Below are 19,178 nucleotides of genomic sequence, written 5' to 3'. Positions count from 1 at the left end.
GGACCAGGCCTAACACAAAATCATCCATACTCGCTGGTCCTCTGAACTCCTTCCTGCATTGCCTGTTGGTGCCCTTCCCACGTTCTAGAAGACTGTCCCATGACAGCAAGGGATGGCCACACTATATCAGGTGGGAAGGCAAGGCACAAAATGGGTTGCAGGGGGCGGGGTGGCCCCTTCTGTGAGACCACGCTACCTGAGCAAGCCTGTTCGTCCTTACAACTCACGCTTACCAGGCCCAGGCCCCTAGTCAACTGGAACAAAAGAAAAGAAACAAATTTCTCCTGCTTTAGCAAGCTTCCATGGGGAGGAGTTGGAGAGTTTAAGTTAAAAAAAAAAAAAAAAGTAAAATGTACATTCCACCAGCTAAGGAGTTATCATTTAAAACAAAAAATTTTAAATGTTTATTTATCATTGAGAGAGTGAGAATGCAAGTCGGGCAGGGGCAGAGAGAGAGAGGGAGACACAATCTGAAGCAGGCTCAGCACCGTCAGCACAAAGCCGGATGTGGGGCTCAAACCCACCAAACGTTGAGATCGTGACCTGAGCTGAAGTCGGATACTTAACGGACTGAGCCACTCAGGTGCCTCATATCCTTATCATTTTAAAAAGATTTTGTTAAATGCCTATTTATTTTTAAGAGAGAGAAAGTGAGTGGGGGGGGGGAGGGGCAGAGAGCGAGGGGAGCAGTGGATCCGAATCGGATCCATCAGCACAGAGCCCCCTCCGGGCTCGGGGGGTGCTCGATCTCACAAACCTTACCATTATTAATACCGAGGCAGGAGGGCCTCACCCACACCCGGACATTTAAGTCACGGGAGCGTGCGGGAGTGCGCCAAGCGAAGCTCGGAGGCTGTGTCCACGCCTGAGCTGGACACAGAGCAAAGAGCAAAGTGTGCCTAATGTCGCAGGTGGTCGCCCGGAGGAGGCCAAAGGGCACCGATGAGCCCACAAGGCAGGGGGCCAGGGCTGAGAGGCCGAGGGGGGCGACCGAGGAAGGGCCAGGTGGAGGCACTGTCGGGAGCGGCTGGCCCTGATGCTGCGGCCCCCGGTGAGTTGTTCCATCTGTGGAGCCGCAGCGGTCGTCCCCGGAGGCGCAGTGGCAGCGACCGCGGGTGTAGCGGGACCCGAGAGGGGGAGGGGCAGAGTGGCGGGGGCGGGGCCAGGACAGCCCGAGCCAGCAGGTGGCTGAGGCCTTGGGAACAGACTGCCCGCCCGCGCCCCACCCCCCCGCGCCGCTCGCGCGCCCTGAGAGGTCTGAGAAAGCGCGCAGCTGCAGGTGGAGGCGGGGAGGGCGAGCCCGCACCTGCGCCCACTCCTGCCGGGGGCGGGGCCAGAGGTTCACTGGGGCGGGGCCCGGGCCCTCCACCCCGCCCCGCCGCGACCCCAGACCCACCCGAGGGACCCCTTTGCCTGCGCCCTTCCCTCCCTTACGACGCCAAGGCTCCTCCGCGCCTGCGCGCAGAGCGCCTCCTCACGGGGGCAGCTCGGCCTCGGCTACGGCCGCCCCCTGCCCAGCAGCCTCTCGTCGGCGTCCCGGGACAAGCCGACGGGTGTCTGCGCCCAGAAGTTGTTCAGCCAATCAAGTTTACGGTAACGAATATTTTCCTGGCTTGCATTTTTCGTTAATATTTCTAACTTCCCAGCCAGGGGTCTGGAACCCTGCTTCCTAAGCCCCTGGAGTGCACCCGTCCGCGCTCGTGCACACTCCCAGGGAGAAGGTACGGCTTTGCTTGCGGGTTGTCTGCCATCTGAGAAAGTCGTAACTCTGCGCTTGTTACCTCGTTGCAAGCAGGCAGCGTCTAGTGTGTTTAGCGGGCAGTGCTGAAGCAAGCCCGGGGAAAGGTGTAACTCACTGAAATGTATTCAGGAGACGACCCGATCCATGTGCACCCCGGGAGCAAACATGACGGGGACAGCTCTTTGCCAGGCAGCCTGTGTTGAGGGGAAGAGCTTTGCTGGGGGCCCTGAGCCAGTCTCTGCCCAGCTACCTCCTGGGATTTGGCCTCGGGTGGGGGTTGTGCCAGGGATCCCGGTCCTGTCGGCGTGGACGGGGTGGGGGGAGGTGAGCATTAGGCAAGCGTCCTCCCATGGTTGCCAACTCTAACACTAGGGCATTGCTCGATGCCAGAACTCAGATGTCAGTTTCCTTAGGTGAACTTCCTTCTTGAAGTCCTGCCTCGTAAGGAGTCAAATCCGAACTCTCTTTTTTATTAAAAATAAGATACACTGAAGTATAATTTACATATGATGAAATGCACAGATCTTAAGTAAACAGTATGAATTTATATATATACATACATGCAGGCGCACACCATAGTGTAACAGACACCACAACCAAGATGTAAATTAATGCCGTCACCCCAGAAAGTTCCCTCACGCCTCTTTCCAACTACCCCTCTCCTGAGGCAACCAGCAACCACTGTAACTATTTCTTTCCCCATAGATTAGTTTTGCCTGTTGTAGAAATTTACATAAGTGGAACCTCCTGTCTTTGCATCTGGATTCTTTCACTCAGGCAAATGGTTTTATGATTCCCTTGTGTTCTTGCCTCTATTAGTAGTTTGTTCCCTCACCCCACAATGCATGCACCGTTCTCCCACCTGGAAGTTTGGGCTGTTGCCTCTTCCCCATCCCAGCCCTCTTTTTCGTTCCTTGTACTGAGGTGACTCTCAGCCCTACACACAGGCATGTGAAAAATGTAAGTTTTTAAGTTTTTCTATTAGAGAACATTGTTTCTTTTCTTTTTAAAAACTTGTTTTAATGTTTACTTATTTTTGAGAGAGACAGAGACAGAGACAGAGACAGAGTGCAGGTAGGGGAGGGGCAGAGAGAGGGAGACACAGAACCCAAAGCAGGCGGAGCTGTCCACACAGAGCCCGACGCGGGGCTTGAACCCATGACCTGTGAGATCATGACCCAAGCCGGAGTCAGATGCTTAACCGACTGAGCCACCAAGGTGCCCCTGTTTCTATTTTTTTTAATGTTTATTTATTTTTGAGAGAGTGCGAGTGGGGGAGGGGCAGAGAGAGAAGGAGACAGGATCCAAAGCGGCCCTCTTTGCTGTCAGCACAGAGCCGGATGCGAGGCTCAAACCCACGGTCCGTGAGCTCGTGCCCTGAGCTGAAGTCAGACACTGCTTGCCCTGAGCCACCCAGGTGCCCCGCGTCATTTCTGTTTTGATCATTTATTTTGTCAGGAGCCTGAAACCAAATCTCAGCCCATGGAGCGTAACTACTGTCATCCTTGGCTGGCAGTGAACCCAGATGTACAGAGGGGAGCCGGTTCTCCTCAGGTGTCCACACTGCTGGTTGCCGAGGAACCTGCATCTCGTGGCCGCAGCTGGCCTTTTCTGTTCCCTATCCCGGGGCCTCCCCGGGGCTAGGCTTCTTTGTCAGCCACTGCCGCACTCTTGCGGGACCCTGGGAGACTTCTGGCTGCTTCCTCTGCTGTGCTAGGCTCGGGGCGCTCTGCAGGGTCCGGCCTCCCGGTCTTCACAGGCGGCCCTCCCTGCTCTCGGACTCCACAGCAAGATGGGATTGGAGGTGTATGTCTAAGGTTGGTCAGAGGCAGTAAGACAAAGGCCCTGCCTTAAACTCCCTTGTTTTCCTATCATTTTTCCCCCCAGCCATGGCAGAGTAGGGAACAGAAGATGGCTGCGGGCAGAATCTCAAGCCTGTTGTCAGAGATGCACCCTGAACACTCCTTTCTCCTCTAGCTCAGGACATCTTAAGTTCATATTTGGAGGTGGGGGGAACTGTCACATATTTCAAACTGCCGGGCACGTGCTGGCATTGTGTTCAGCTGTGAAATATAGACACCTGAAAAACTATAGCTTAAGCGAAGTAGACTTTTATTTTCTCATTTAACAAGAATTCTCAAGGGAGAAGGTCCGAGGCTGATGTGGCAACTCAAAGCCCGAGGCATCTTCCTCGTGGCTCCAAGATGGCTGCTGAACCTCCAAGCATCACGTCTGCATTCAGGCAGGAAAAGAAGAGGGAACGAAAAGGGCAAAAAAACAATGCCAACAGAATCTGTTCCATTTTAAAAAGTCTTCCCAGTAGCCCCATCCAGTGGCGTCTCCTTACAAGTCATTAGCAGAGCTGTCTCTCCAGGCCACCTCTAGCTGCAAGGGGGTCAGGAAAGGAAGCATTTTAGCTGAGCCTTCTCTATCTCCAATAAAATCTGAAAGAATGGGGGACTAGGTTTTGCTAGGCTACCGTCACTGACTGCCAACCAGGGAAAGTATTTCCTCTGAGATCAGAAAAATGGAAACTGATTCTTTCATCTTTTTTTCTTTTTTTTAAATGTTTATTTTTGAGAGACACAGAATGTGAGCTAGGAGGGGCAGAGAGAGAGTGAGAGAGCGAATTAACGCAGACTCCGAACTGTCAGCACAGAGCCCGATGTGGGGCTCGAACTCACCAACTGTGAGATCATGACCTGAGCCGAAGTCGGATACTTAACCGAGCCACCCAGGCTCCCCTTGTCTTTCTTTTTTTTTTTTTTTTTTTTTTTTTTTTTTTTTTTTTTTTTAATGGCACATATCTTATGCCTTGATTCCTGCAGGACTTAGGCATTTGAAATAGAACAGCGTGGCATCCCACAATTCAAAAGTTGTGGCTTTTTGTGCAAGTCAAGATTCTCAGTCACCGGCAAAACAAAACACTGTGGACTTAAGGGGAGAACGAGTTTTTTAAGAGGCTCACAGTGTTGTCAGGATGGTGGGCTGGAAAACCAGACGAGGGGCTCAGCGGCCAGGTGCAAACTCCACACTGGGCTCAGAACCCACGAGGCCGGCAACCCCCCGAACGTAGCCAGGGAGCCTGATGCTGGGGGCCTGCACGGAATGGCACTCACCCACTTTTTTGGCTCACCCAACATATGTTTGTCTAATTGAACATATTTGATCAGTTTTTTAAATTTATTTATTTATTTTGAGAGAGTGTGAGCGTGGGTGGGGAGGGGCAGAGAGAGAGGGCAAGAATCCCAAGCAGGCTATGTGATGTCAGTGCCGAGCCCAACACAGCGCTCGAAGCCAGGAACCGTGAGATCGTGACCTGAGCTGAATTCAAGAGTCGGACGCTTAACCGACTGAGCCACCCAGGCACCCCAACCTACTCGTCTCTAAGACAAATGATTTTCACATTTTCGTTTTTTTGAGATTCAGAGTTGTCTTACAGTTGATGTCCACTTTAAGTTGCTGGCGAGGTGGCCCTGGTGCCTGTACAGACCTGGTTGTTATTCCTAATGGCGTCTCTGGGCAGGGTCAGCCTGTCTCGGGCTCCAAACCACAGCCCGGCTGAGGACCGTTTGAGGCAGAGGAGCCTGGTCAGCGTCTGAGCATCCTCGTGGCCCCTTCCGGTAAGGTCAAGAGAGCGGCCACACCCAGTGGACGCTGGCCTTTTGGGAACACCTCGCAGGCACCGTTGCACGAGTCTCTCCTAAGCAGTGCCGCCCCACGGATACCCAGGACGGCCCGATGGCACGGGCCACACGAGCAGAGGTGACTCCCACCCGGAGAGGCCTTAGAGGGACCAGCTTCTCGGGGTGACTGAGTGTGAGGAATACCTTCATTTACCTTCCTTACGTTTGGTCCTTTCTGTGTGCCCAAGAATAACAGGTGATAAAAAGCCTATGTTTAATACGTAACAAGGCCTCTTCCCATAAAGCAAAACTAAAAATCCTAAGTGAAAAGAAAGCATTATTTCGTAGCTCAACTGGCAGTGTTTCCTCAAAGAAAAGGCATGTCCAGGGGGCCGCCTGGGTGGCTCAGTCGGTTGAGTGTCTGACTCTTGATTTTGGCTCAGGTCGTGATCCCGGGGTTGTGGGATCAAGCCCCGTCTCAGGTTCCGCACTGAGCGTGGAGCCTGCTTAAGAGTCCCTCTCTCTCCCTCCCTCCCTCCCCTGCTCGTGTTCTCTTTCTCTCTCTCTCTCTCTGTTTCTCTCTCTCTTAAAAAAAAAAAGTCACGTTCAGCTGATAATACAAGCAGTTTTGGGCCACCTGACCGTATCTACCCGGAACCCCTGGCCCCAGAAGAAACAAATGGCCGGATCAACCGGGCAACTCGTGGAACCTTTAACAGACCACTTGTGAAGGTGTGGGCGCGGCCTCGGGAAACCAGGAGAAGGGGAGATCCCAGCTGACAACGGTGGGGGGACGCGCCGCGGGGCTGGAAGTGCAGGAGACCTTACCTGGACCCCGGAGGGGAACGTGCATGGGGGCGCCGCCAACAGGAGCCTGGCCTTTGTGGAAGTCCGGGAGGACCACGGGAACGACAACAAGCCGAGGCTCCTCGTTCGGAGCTCGCCACGCACAGCGCGGAGCCGGGCAGAGACTCGCAGGCAGGCAGGCAGGTGAGAGAGAAACCTCTGTTCCGGACGAAGGGCAGGCTTCAGGGGTGCCCTGATCGCAGGCCCTTGGCGCGGGGAAGCCTGGGGGGGGCCGCCTGGAAGCGGGGCATCCCACGCGAACGGTTAGCGTGCACACTTGCTTCTCTGGCTGGTCCTACCTTGGCAGTGGGGCAAAGGTTAGGGAAGCCGTCCGAGACTCGAGACCTGGCCTTTGGGGCCCGGTGTTCCTGGCTCGCTGGGCTGGCGGCTGCAGACGGCAGGTCGGAGTTGTTCTTCCGTCTTCTGTACGGCCTGGCTCTTGTCCGTTTGTGTGTTCAGTCTCTCACCTTCCATATGGAGTTTAAGGGTGAAAGGTGTGGGTACAGGGAAATGTGAAGGATCTAGTCTCGCAGGGGTGATACGGATTGGTGGGGTAGGTTCTGAGGACAACTGGCATTGTCTCAGAAGGTGACAGCCCCAGGATGTCCCAGAGAGCTTTTATGCAGAGAGAGATTGGTTCTCTCAGACAGGGGATGCGAACACCTGTGCTGGCTTGGGCGGGGGAGGGTCACAGAGATTTGGGGGTTCAGAGTTCTCTATAGCCTTGCTTTGCCCGAAGCACCCCATCTCATGTTTTCAGGGGCCCCACCCCTTCCCCACCAGTTCCTAACCTGACGGGGTTGAGTGTGTGTCAGGTTCTGCAACTTTCCAAGCCCCAAGTCAGGCTCCAGGCTCGTCCTTGGCCACACGGTATGAACCACATACTATATAACTCACCTATATAAAGTGGACAAATCAGTGGTTTTGGGTATATTACATTAAATTTTGAAAATTGTGGTAAAACATGTATAACATAAAATTTGCCATTTTAACCATCAAAAAAAATTTTTTTAAATGTTTATTTGTTTATTTGGAGAGAGAGAGAGAGAGCGCGTGAACTTGTGCGCACAGACAGGGGAGGGGCAGAGGGACAGGGAGAGACAGAATCCCAAACAGGCTTCTGGCTGTCAGTGCAGAGCCTGACACGGGGCTCGATCTCACGAACCATGAGATCGTGACCTGAATTGAAGTCAAGAGTTGGATGCTTACCTGACTGAGCCACCCAGGCATACTGCTGTTTTAACCATTCTTTAAAAATTTTTTTAAATGTTGTTATTTATTTTTGAGACAGAGAGAGAGCATGAGCAGGGGAGAGGCAGAGAAAGAGAGGGAGACACAGAATCTGAAGCAGGCTCCAGGCTCCGAGCTGTCAGCACAGAGCCTGACGCGGGGCTCGAACTCATGGAGTGTGAGATCATGACCTGAGCTGAAGTCGGACGCTCAACCGACTGAGCCACCCAGGCGCCCCCATTTTAACCACTTTTAAGAGTACAATTCAGTAGCATGGATTACATTCACGAGGTTGTACAACGGGCCCACTGTTTCCAAAACTTTTTCATCACCTCTACTAGAAACTCTGTGTCCGTTGAGCAATACCTCCAATTTTCCTGCCCCCTCTAGCCCTTGCAGCCTCTACTTCAATTTCTGTCTCTATGCATTTGCCTATTGTGGATGTTTCATGGAAATGGAATCGCACAGTCGGTAGTTTACGGTGACTCTGTCTTCGAGCGTAAAGTTTTCAGGGTTGATCCCTGTTGTAGGATGTGTCAGTGCTCCGCTCTTTTTCGGGGCTGAATAGTATTCCATTGCACGGATGCTCCACATACTGTCTCTCCATTCGTCCACTGATGGACATTTGGGTTGTGTCCACCTTTTGGCTATTGTGAGTAGTGCTGCCGTGAACACTGTTGCACCAATATCTGCTCGACTCCCTGCTTTCATTTTTGAGGATCATATACATAGGAGTGGAATTGCTGGGCCCTATACTAATTCTATTTTTAGCTTTCTCAGGAACCATCATGCTGTTTTCCACAGAGACGACAGCGTTTTACGTTCCCTCCAGCAATGTGTGAGGGTTCCGCTCTCTCCACATCCTTGCCAAAATTTGTTATTGCCTATTTAAAAAATTATGGCCGTGGGGCACCTGGGTGGCTCAGTCGGTTGGGTGTCTGGCTGTTGATTTCAGCTCAGATCGTGGTCTCCCCGTTTCTGGGATTGAGCCCCACCGCAGCCTCTGCTCTGACAGCGCAGAGCCTGCTTGGGATTCTTTCTCTTCCTCTCTCTCTGTACCCCCCCCAAAATAAACAAATAAACTTAAAAAAATTTTTTTTAATCTTAAAAATAAAATAATTTTAAATTATAAACAAAAATGTTTCAATTATAGCTATAGCTATCATGAAGTGGTATCGTGTGTGTGTGTGTTTTAAAGTTTATTTATTTATTTTGAGAGAGAGAAAGAGCACACGAGTGGGAAATGGGCAGAGAGAGAGGGAGAGAGAGAATCCTAAGGAGGCCCTGATCGGCACAGATCCCCATGTGGGGCCTGAACCCACAAACTGCGAGATCATGACCTGAGCCAAAACCAAGAGTCGGTGCTTAACAAACTGAGCCACTCAGGTGCCCCTGTGTGTATGTGTTTTTAAAATGTTTCAAATTGTGGTAAAATACATACCACACAACTTTTACCATCTTGACCACGTTCAAGTGAACGGCTCAGTGGTATTAGGAGCGTCTACATTTTGTGCAGCCGTCATCACCACCGTGTCCAGAACTCTTCATCTTGCCACACTGAAACTCCGTACCCATTAAGCTGTCACCGTGTCCCTCCGCCAGCCGCCAGGCAACCACCAGTCTACTTCCTGTGCAATCATCTCCTGTAAACAGATCGTGCAGGTCTTTGCCTTTTTGTGGCTGGCTTACTCACTCTGCACAATGTCCTCTAGGTTCCCCCATGTGGTAGCCTGGGTCAGAATCTCCTTCCTTTTTTTTTTAAATTTTTATTTATTTATTTATTTTTAATTAGTTTTCTTTATATTTTTGAGAGGCAGAGAGAGACAGAGCATGTGTGGGGCAGGGGGGCAGAGAGAGAGGGAGACACAGAATCAGAAGCAGGCTCCAGGCTCTGAGCTGTCAGCACAGAGCCCGATGCAGGGCCCGAACTCATGAACCATGAGATCATGACCTGAGCTGAAGTCGGACGCTCAACCGACTGAGCCACCCAGGCGCCCCTCTCCTTCCTTTTTAAGGCTGCATAATACTCCATCCCATGTGTGGACCACGATTCGTTTGAGATACGTGGGTTGCTTCCGTGTCCTAGACCGTAAATGATGTTGCTACAGACATGGGTCTGCATATTTGTCTGTGGGGACCTGTTTTCATTTCTTCCGGGTATACTCGCGGAAGTGGAATGGTGAGATCATAGGTTGAATCTGTCTTTAATGCACGCTTCCAGTGGGCGAGGGATCTCATTTCTTCACATCCTAATTCTTGTTATTTGCTGTTTTCTGGTTTTCGCTTCTATTTGCCATCCTAATGGGTATGAACTATATCTCACTGTGGTTTCGATGTGCATTTCTCTAATGACTGATCACCCTGTCGTGCGCTCCTGGACCACTGGTGCGACTCCCCAGTGTTTATGATCAGCACTGAACCTGCGGGAACTCGGGGCCACAGCCACTTACCCTCCGCTGCCTTATTCCCGCCTGCACTCCAGCCTTTGCCACCCCCAGTGTTAATTTGAGTATCGTGATGTCACCACATGCCATGGGCCACCCGGGCCTCACCGTCCCTGACATAGAGGTTCTCCGTGGACTTCTCCAGTATGTGGGCAGCCCTTTTCCCAGAATCCCGTGTTCAGTGGTCCTGGGGGCACAGCCTGTGTATCAGCCTGAAAACAGGTGGCACACTCAAAACTGGGCTGATTGAGGTGAGTTTAAATAAAGGGAACTTTACAAAGGGTGGGCAGGGCTTAGGGAAAACAAAAACGGTGAGTGAGGAGGGGCGCCTGAGTGGCTCAGTTGGTTGAACGTCCGACTTCGGCTCAGGTCATGATCTCACGGTTCGTGAGTTCAAGCCCCACATGGGGTGTCATTGCAGAGTCTGCTTTAGATCCTCTGTCCCCCTTTCTCTCTGCCCCATTCCTGCTCATTCGCTCGCTCTCAAAAGTGAATAAACATAAAAAAGAAAAAAAGATCCTAACTGCCAGTTCCCTCCTCTGCCCTCGTGGACAAACCCCTCCTCTTAAAAAAAGAAAAGAAAAAGGTGAGTGAGGTGCACAGGGCCCTGGCGACAATAGGGACATCCCCAGAACTGACAGGACAAGGGGAGAGCAGTTCTGGAACCCAGAATGGGGGCCTGAGCAGAGAGGGCCCCCTGAAAGGAGCTGCAGCCGGTGGAGAGGGGCGCAGCCAGCCCTCAGAGAATAAGTAGCAGACCTCTCTCCCTCCCCCAGAGACAGGACCCTGCTCTGTCCCCGAGGGTCAGTCCGCGGGAGCCAGCACGGTGGAGAAAGCTGGAAGGTGGGTCAGAAGGGGAAAACGAAGACACGTAGCTCCATTCTTACGGTTACTTTGTATTAGTCCAGATGCTTCTTGTCATAAAACACATGACACGGTGATTAAACAACCGGGATTTGCTTCTCTGAGAGCGAACCAGCAGAGATTTGGAGGTTGCAAATGCGGGTTTTGCTCAGCAGCTCAGTGATGCCGTAATCCCGAGGCAGGATCTCTGTCTTTCTTGTCAGGGCCTCGAGATGGTGGCCCCAGTGCCAAGTGCCACAGCCCCACGAGACCGCCACAGTGCAGGAAGGGCGGGACGGGGGTCCCCAGGACTCCTCTTAGCCTCTCCTGCTTACAGGAATCAGTCTCCCCCTGAGAGCTGGGGGGGGGGGGCCCGCTCTCCTCGGGAACCGCCTGTGGGGGTGAGGAGGGGGAACGGCTGTGGGCATGCGCGGCCCTGGGATCACTCTTGGTAACACGGAGATCACCCTGCCCCCAGGGAGTGCTCCCCTCACGGTCTGGTTTGTTGTCAAAGCACAAAATGCAGCGACAAATAGGCTCAAACGTGACCGGGTTGCTCTGAGCCGCCCTGGCTCATCTCTCACTGGGGAAGCTCTCCCTCCCTTTCAGGTAGCCTTCTGAGGCCAGTTCCTCCTCCTTCGCTCCGGTGGGCCGGGAGTTCACTTCCACAACAGACCTAGAGAGCCAGAGACTCTCTGGAAAAGTCCCTGAGGCAAGGAAAATACAATTGGCCTGGCGACCTGCTTGGAAGGAGGGAAGGAAAAAACGAGAAGAAAACCCAGCACGTGTTAATGTTTCAATAAGTGACCCTGACCTGAAACTTAGATATGGATTCCTTACCCTCAAGGCCATGGCTGACACTCAACTGGGACCCCCGGGAGGATCACACAGCCTGCTGAGGTATCAGAAAGCCTCAGACCCAGTTAGTGGGGACGCCCTCTGTGTCCCCAGAAGTACGGCTGCCTCAGCCCTTCCCCAGAGACGGGGTTCCTCTAGGAGCCCCGCGCCACCTGCGGCCACCATCCCCACTGGTCAGAGCCCCTGCTTGCCCCTCGGGGAAGCACTTTGAACCTACCCCGTGGTGACTACACATAGCTCTTCTGTAGAACTAAAAGTACAGATCAAGACCAAACCTCCAGGCCCGTGGAGTTCCAATCAGAAGCAGTGACCCTGTGCTGCTCACTCTGCTCAGTCTGGCCAGCTTCTCCCAGGCCCCGGGAGGAGACTGCTCTGGCCGCCCACCTTCCTCTACAAACCGCCTTACGGGGGAGGCCCAGGGAGCCTTCCAGAACAGCAGCACTGTCCCTTCCCTGCCTGGACTATAGGACTCACGACATCATATGCCTGTCCCTTTAGTGTCTGTCTCTGTCACTAGGCTTTTGGCCCCACGAGGGCAGGGTGCTATGTGCGTGTGAGCACCCAGCGTCTAGACCAGGGTCTGCCGAGAGGTCACTCGGCCTCTACTTACAGCAAATGCATCACCATCCTGTTATGTACACCCTCCTTTTCTCATTGTTCTGGGACCATCAACATTGTTTCTTTTCTGTTCCCTCGTGTGTCATTTAATGGTGTGGAATCAAAGCCCCACTTAAAAAAGATTTTTTTTTTAAATGTTTATTCTTGAGAGACAGAAACAGAGCACGAGAGGGAGAAGGGCAGAGGGAGAGAGGGAGACACAGAATCCGAAGCAGGCTCCGGGCTCTGAGCTGTCAGCACAGAGCCCGATGCGGGGCTTGAACCGATGAACCATGAAACCATGACCTGAGCCAAAGTTGGTTGCTCAACCGACTGAGCCACCCAGGCGCACCTCAGAGCCCCATTTTCTAGGACACGAAGCTATTTACAGTTCCTTAAATTGTGAATTACCACAGAAAGAGATTCAGTTGAGCCCTGGGTGTTTGCCAGCCTTGCATCGCTAGTGGCCTACAGGGGCCACTCACCACCACCCCCACCCTCCCTCCCCCGCACTCAGAAGCTGCTTGGCTGGGCTGGTTTGAAGGTGACCCTCTGGAAAAGCCAGGACATTTATAGAATACTTGTGGATGATACTGGGTGAAAGTACTCTTTGCTGGGAACCTGCAGCCTGTGTTCGCCATGCTGGAGGCCTCCCAGTGAGCACAGCTGGGGTTCCTGGACCCCGTGGTGGCATTGCCTGTAATCAGGAGCTGGGGTCCCTCCCTGTTGCACTGGCAGCGGCTGGGTCTCCGCCTCTGGGCCTGGCAAAGGCTGCACGGAGCTGGGCTCTGCGGGGCCCAAGCTCCTGGCCCGGGTGCTGGCATTGCCGACAGAGCCTTTAGGATGCCAGGCACTGCCGAGTCTTAGGGGGGACGTTGCATCAGGACAGCTGCCCTTTTCCCAGGGGCTGGGGCATCTCGGGCCGCGAGCGAGGCCAGGCTGTGAGAGGGGCTTGGCCCCCACTTATCGCTCAAGGTCCTTGGATAACAGTGGATAACAGAGAGGGCGGCTCTCAGGCTTCTCTGGCTGGGCAGGGCCACAGGGGTTGGGCAGGGCTTGTGGTATCCCCGGGACTTAAAAACAGGGCCCTCAGGGCAGTCAGCCCACACCTTCCTTCCCAACTGCAGCAACATGGCCTTTCTCTGGCTTCTCTCCTGCTTCGCCCTTGTGGGGGCTGCCTTCGGTCGTGAGTGTCGGGATCCCAGGGGTGGGCCTGCTGGGCCTGGAGTCGGCTTGCGGGGAGGCCCTGAGCTCCCAGCGGCCCCGCGGCCAGGCCCATCGAAGGAGCCCGAGAGGCTCTGTCCAGAGTGAGCCTTGGGGCCTGGCTAAGAGGGACTTTAGAGACCCCTTCCCTGCACCCTTGGGTCTCTTACCCAGACAGGCAAACTGAGGCTGCGGGGAGCACAGGGGTCCTCTTGGAGCCCTTTGAGCCCTTACACTCTGAGACAAGAGGGTACCAAAGAGTTCTTTGGCCGAGTTCTTTGGCCCAGAAGTGGCTTGGGCAGGGGTGCCGTGGGCAGAGTGAGGGTATGGTTGCAGGAGACTCTCAGTGCCTCCTCCTAGGATTTTTGTTTATTGTGCCAGGCACTTTCAAAGCCCTTCATTTTCCATTAAAAAAAGAAGAAGAAATAATAGAAAATACAGAAAATGACATTCCAGCCATGTACCTACCATCAGTGTTTTGTAAATATTACCTTTTTGCAGACTGGCCTCAGGTACTTCTTTTTAAAACATAAAATAGATTCAGCTAGAGTTACCTTCTCCCTCCTCCACTAGAGGAAGATGAACCCAATTCCGAACTTGCTGTGTGGGTTTTACTAATTTAGTACATATTTATAAATCCATGAACTCTGTACAATAGTTGTATAAGCTTTCACAAACAGTATTATACTCTACGTCAATTCTAAAACATGGCTGGGGCGCCTGACTGGTGAAGTTGGTGGAGCCTCCGACTCTTGATCTCAGGGTCAAGGGTTCAAGCCCCACGATGGGCTTAGAGCTTACTTTAAAAAAAAGCGCCTTTTCCCACCCACCTGACGTTTTAGATTTATCCCCGTTGGTGCGGAGACCCATTCACTGTAATCACGGTAAAGTACTCAGCTGTGTAAATACATCCTGGTTTAGCTCTAATGTTTTCGCTGTTACAAAGAAAGCGATTAGTATGATGACATATGTTTTGGCAAGAATGATCTGCACGGAGTCACCCGGGGGCAGCAGGGCGGGCACTGACCTGTAGAGAAGCCTGCGTTGCCACAGGGAGCGGGGGAGGGAGGGCTGCCTGGTGGTCGGGCCTGCACCAGCCTGACCTTCCTTGTGCGGGTGCTGAGAAGTCCCCAGGTCCCGGCCCAGCAAGTGCGTCACAGACACATTAAGCACACCTGTCTTTTCTCATCCTCTGACAGTTCGAGCCCATGTTTTGTGTTTTCCCCCCTGTGTTCTTGTACGGTGCAAAGTCCGGTTTTATTAAATAATTAAGAAACTAAAACTTGACACGAAGAATAGTTCCTGAAACCTCTCGAAAAGAAAAGTCAGCGTAGGCGCAGAAGGGTGGAACGTACCGGTTCTTACCGGCTTCAGCAAAGCGCCAGGGTTCTGGACTCCCCGTGTACTTGGGGTTGGCCGATTTCTCTGCTCCCATCTAACAGGTGAGCTTTGACCTGTGAGGTTAGCCTCGGGTGCTCCCCAGTTTACTGAGGAAAATGAGCACTGGAGATTCAGTGACGCCCTGAGGTCTCTCACAGCATGAAGGCTGGGCCTGGGAGTCCAGCCAGGCAGTCTGATTTCTCAGCCTGTTTTCTGCTCCTTCATCAGGAAGTCCCCCGGCAGGACCTGCCCCTGGCCTCCGCGTCCCTGGCAGGGTGCCTGGGGGCTGGCTTCACGCGGGGATCCCGGTTTGTAGAGGTTGAGGACTGCGGCCAGAAGTCGCCTGGAGGGTGGTGTGGGTCCTGGTGGAAGGAAGCAGGAGTTCTGTGGACTCTGGGCCTCAGCCTTCTTCCCTCTTCTCCTACTCCCCCAGAGTGTGGGGTCCCCGCCATCGAACCCGTGCTGAATGGCCTGTCCAGGATCGTCAATGGCGAGGACGCTGTCCCGGGCTCCTGGCCCTGGCAGGTGTCCCTGCAGGTGAGGGGGTTTTCTGTGAGAGAGTGGGGGACACACTGGGGCGTTAGCCCAGCTGGGGCTAGGCTGGGAGCTTCTGGTGTCCAGCCAAGCCTGACCCTCCCCGTGTCCCTCCAGGATAAAACCGGCTTCCACTTCTGCGGGGGCTCCCTCATCAGCGAGGACTGGGTGGTCACTGCTGCCCACTGTGGTGTCAGGTGAGGCCTGTGCGGGCTCAGGGCTCTGCTTCTGGCCGCATGTGGGGGTGAGGAGGGAGCAGGGCCCACTCCCAGTCCTTAACCCCCATCGATTCCTCTAGGACATCCCACGTGGTCGTGGCTGGGGAGTTTGACCAGCACGCAAATGAGGAGAACATCCAGGTCCTGAAGATCGCCAAGGTAGGCCCGAGCCCTGCCCAGCTGGCCCAGGAGGCCCAGCTGCGGGGCTGGGGACAGCGGCAAGAAGGACAAGACCCTCGGGCTGCTTGAGAACACAGGAGCCCGAGTGGCTGGGCTCGCCTCCAAGTTCTCATTCCGGGCTCCTGTGGATCTGTTTTCCCCACGGGGGCCACCAGGAAAAGGGCTTGGACCCTGCAGATTGCTGACTAATCCGAGGGCCTAACTTTGTCGTTTTGGCTCCGCCCCACAGGTTTTCAAGAACCCCAAGTTCAACATGCTGACCGTCCGTAACGACGTCACCCTGCTGAAGCTGGCCACGCCTGCCCGCTTCTCCGAGACCGTGTCCCCTGTGTGCCTGCCCGCGGCTACGGATGAGTTCCCCCCTGGTTTGCTGTGCGCTACCACGGGCTGGGGGAAGACCAAGCACAATGGTGAGCACCACCTGGCCTTTTCACCCAGGAAACGTATCTGGGGCTGAGCAGCGGGGGTCTCCAGGTGGGACCCGTATGGCTTTTCCTTTTTTTCTCGTCTAAATTGCTACACACTCTGAAACCTTTCCATTTATTCATTCATTCATTCATTCATTCATTCATTCATTTATTTATTTAAAACCCCCTTTTTAAAAAAGGTTTATTTTGAGAGAGACAGTGCAAGTTGGGGAGGGGCGGAGGGAGAGGGAGACACAGAATCCGAAGCAGGCTCCAGGCTCTGAGCAGTCAGCACAGAGACCAATGCAGGGCTCGAACCCATGAAACTGGGAGATTTCATGACCTGAGCCAAAACCAAGAGTCGGACGCTTAACCCACTGAGCCACCCAGGTGCCCCTAAAACCCTCTTAATGAAAACCTTCGGAACATGAATAAAGATGAGCTTAAATACTGCACACTTGAAGACGAAGTTGCTGAAGAAACGCCCAAGTACCAGCAGGTGGCACTCTCACTACGTTGCAACGAGGTCCCCACGGTGGGGTTTCCAGCCTGGACTCCTCTCCAGACTTGAGGCGGGCGTTTGTGTCAAGCTCGCCGTGAAGTCTGGGCCGGGAGTCAGATGTCCGGGTGTGGTTCGGGGCCCTGAGAGTCCGGCTGGGTCTCCCCTCCCCCGGCTGCTCCCTCCGCTGACGATCTTCCTCCAGAGTCCCGGGTGCTCCTGCCCAGGCCCCGGCTCACCCTCTGGTCCTTGACCGGGACGGAGGCGGCCAGGAAAGGGCAGCAGGAGGACGGTGCTCCCCCATCTGCCACCCAGAGCGGCGGGTCCCCAGCAGGGGCCCCGTGAAAAGGACGTCAGCCCCCTTCCCCGGAGGGGAGGCAGTGCCCCCCGCCCACCACACGGGCTGCCAGGGCAGGGCTCGCGTGAACAACTGTGCTGGAAGCCATGTCACCACTGCCTGGTGTGGAATCGGAGAGGAAGGGGTCCCGCAGGGACTGTTAGGTCTGAGGGAAGGTGGGGAGCTCCGTTTCTGAGGTCATGGTGATGGGGAAGGACTGGGAGCAGGCAGGGGGGAGGCAGGGTCTCCTCCACCCCGGGGTGGGCCGGCTGGGTGAGGGCTCCTGACCTCCGCTCCCCCCCCCCGCCCCCGCCCCCGCCCCCTGTGTCCCTCCAGCCAACAAGACCCCCGACAAGCTGCAGCAGGCGGCCCTGCCCCTCCTGTCCAACGCCGACTGCAAGAAGTTCTGGGGCAGCAAGATCACGGACGTGATGATCTGCGCCGGGGCCAGCGGCGTCTCGTCCTGCATGGTAAGGCCTGGCCCCGCCCCTGCCCCCCGCCGGCCCCGCCCCCGCTCGGTCTAGGGGGCTGCTCCCTTCTGCCGCGTCCGCTCCACCCCTCTGGGCGGCAGTGGCGCTGGGGGCCCCCACGCCAGCCAGCCGGGGGAGAGTGTCAGCCACGTGCCCCAGGCCCACCAGGAGTAGGCGACAGAGCTGGGGCTGCCACGTGGCCCCGATCGGAGAGCCTCCTGCCCAGTCTCTGCCCCCACACTTGTCATTTGTCTGCACAGAACCTGCGCGGGGGCAGGTCAGGGCACACCGGGGCCCCGGCAGCCCGCTTCAGGCTTGTAAACAGGTCCTTTCTCCTCCTGCAGGGCGACTCTGGCGGCCCCCTGGTCTGCCAGAAGGACGGAGCCTGGACCCTGGTGGGCATCGTGTCCTGGGGCAGCGGCACCTGCTCCACCTCCGTCCCCGCCGTGTACGCCCGCGTCACCGAGCTCATACCTTGGGTTCAGGAAATTCTTGCCGCCAACTGAGCCTCTTTCTCCCACCGTCCCAACCCCGAGTGTTTCCAATAAAAGCATGTGACGGGAGGCACTGAGTTACCCTGTGTCTCTGTGTGGCCTGGGAGACGCGGGACTGCAGTATCACTGTGACCCAGAGCCGGCGTTACCAGCGTCTTTCCCAGTTAATCCTGCTTTGTTAGAAAGCTCTAGCTCTATTTTCCATCCTCCCTGCTCAGGACTCCACTCGAGGTAGAACTGAGTTTCTATCTGCTGGAGCCAGCTTTACCCAAGGAGCTTTCTGGAAGGGTGCGGTCCTCCGCCAGGCTATGCAGTCTGTAGCCGTCAACCCTGTGCTCCAGGCACCTTCGCCTGCCCCTGGCCCCCTGCGCCCCCCTGCCCTTTGCCCTTCCCTGCCTGGGGTCTGCCGCACAGGCTGGATACACACTAACCTGTGCAGGTCGGGAAATATCCAACAGGCACCAGCGCGTGTCCCCTGTGCCCTGGCGGCCCCCTCCTCGTCCTCTGTATTTCTGGGTTCCGCAGTTAAATCTAGAGGCCGGATCAGACTCAGGGGCGCCCCCTTGGCCAGGCTGTAGGTGGGGGCCGCTTCCTTGGTCAGGAGCCCTCAGGGCTGGCTGGCTCTCTTTCGGTGAGGTGAGCTGACTCTGACACCGCCTGGGTCCGTTGGTTCTTCCAGGGCTTGCACGCTGGAGGCAACTTAATTTGAACACTCATTTCTCATATATTATCTAGAATACTTCCATAGAGACACCCCCATCTGTCAGTTATCCAGTGGTGCTGTCGGTTTAGCACATGGAGGGGAAAGTTTACCTCATTTTCCTTCACGAAATTTTTTCACGTTTTTTCTTTCACTGATTTTCAGGATAATGAATTTGTTCTCTATCATCCTCCAAAGGCAACCCAGTTCATTATGCGTTTTTCTTATGTTTATTTTTGAGGGGAAGCGGGGAGGGGCAGAGAGAGAGAGAGGAAGACACACAACCTGAAGCAGGCTCCAGGCTCTGAGCTGTCAGCACAGAGCCTGATGAGGGGCTTGAACCCACAAACTGTGAGTTCATGACTTGATCCATAGTTGATCACTTAATGGACTGAGCCACCCAGTCAACCCAATTTTTTAAAAGTAGGCTCCACACCCAGCACAGAGCCCAGTGTGGGGCTTGAACTCACAACCCTGAGATCAAGTCCTTAGCTGAGATGAAGAGTCGGACCCTTAACCAACTGAGCCACGCAGGCGCCCCAAGTTCATTATGTTTTCGCATATTAGAATT

The 19,178-nt window shown here is 54.6% G+C and overlaps 1 protein-coding gene across 1 annotated transcript; it reads left to right on the top strand.

The window, feature by feature from the left end:
• The first annotated feature begins 13,316 nt into the window (after positions 1–13,316).
• On the top strand, positions 13,317–17,919 carry LOC124511904 (chymotrypsinogen B). The gene is made up of 7 exons (XM_047079296.1): positions 13,317–13,368; positions 15,202–15,305; positions 15,420–15,499; positions 15,601–15,679; positions 15,930–16,110; positions 17,280–17,413; positions 17,758–17,919. Exons 1-7 carry the CDS (start codon positions 13,317–13,319, stop codon positions 17,917–17,919), a joined length of 792 nt encoding a protein of 263 aa, XP_046935252.1.
• Positions 17,920–19,178: the final 1,259 nt, after the last annotated feature.

Source organism: Lynx rufus, unplaced genomic scaffold, assembly GCF_022079265.1.
Source record: "Lynx rufus isolate CCGP_SWC_20201006 ecotype Redwood Valley unplaced genomic scaffold, mLynRuf1.p SCAF_16, whole genome shotgun sequence".
Taxonomy (NCBI): domain Eukaryota; kingdom Metazoa; phylum Chordata; class Mammalia; order Carnivora; family Felidae; genus Lynx; species Lynx rufus.
Note: the sequence above shows the minus strand (reverse complement) of the source record. Positions and strands in the feature narration are given on the sequence as shown.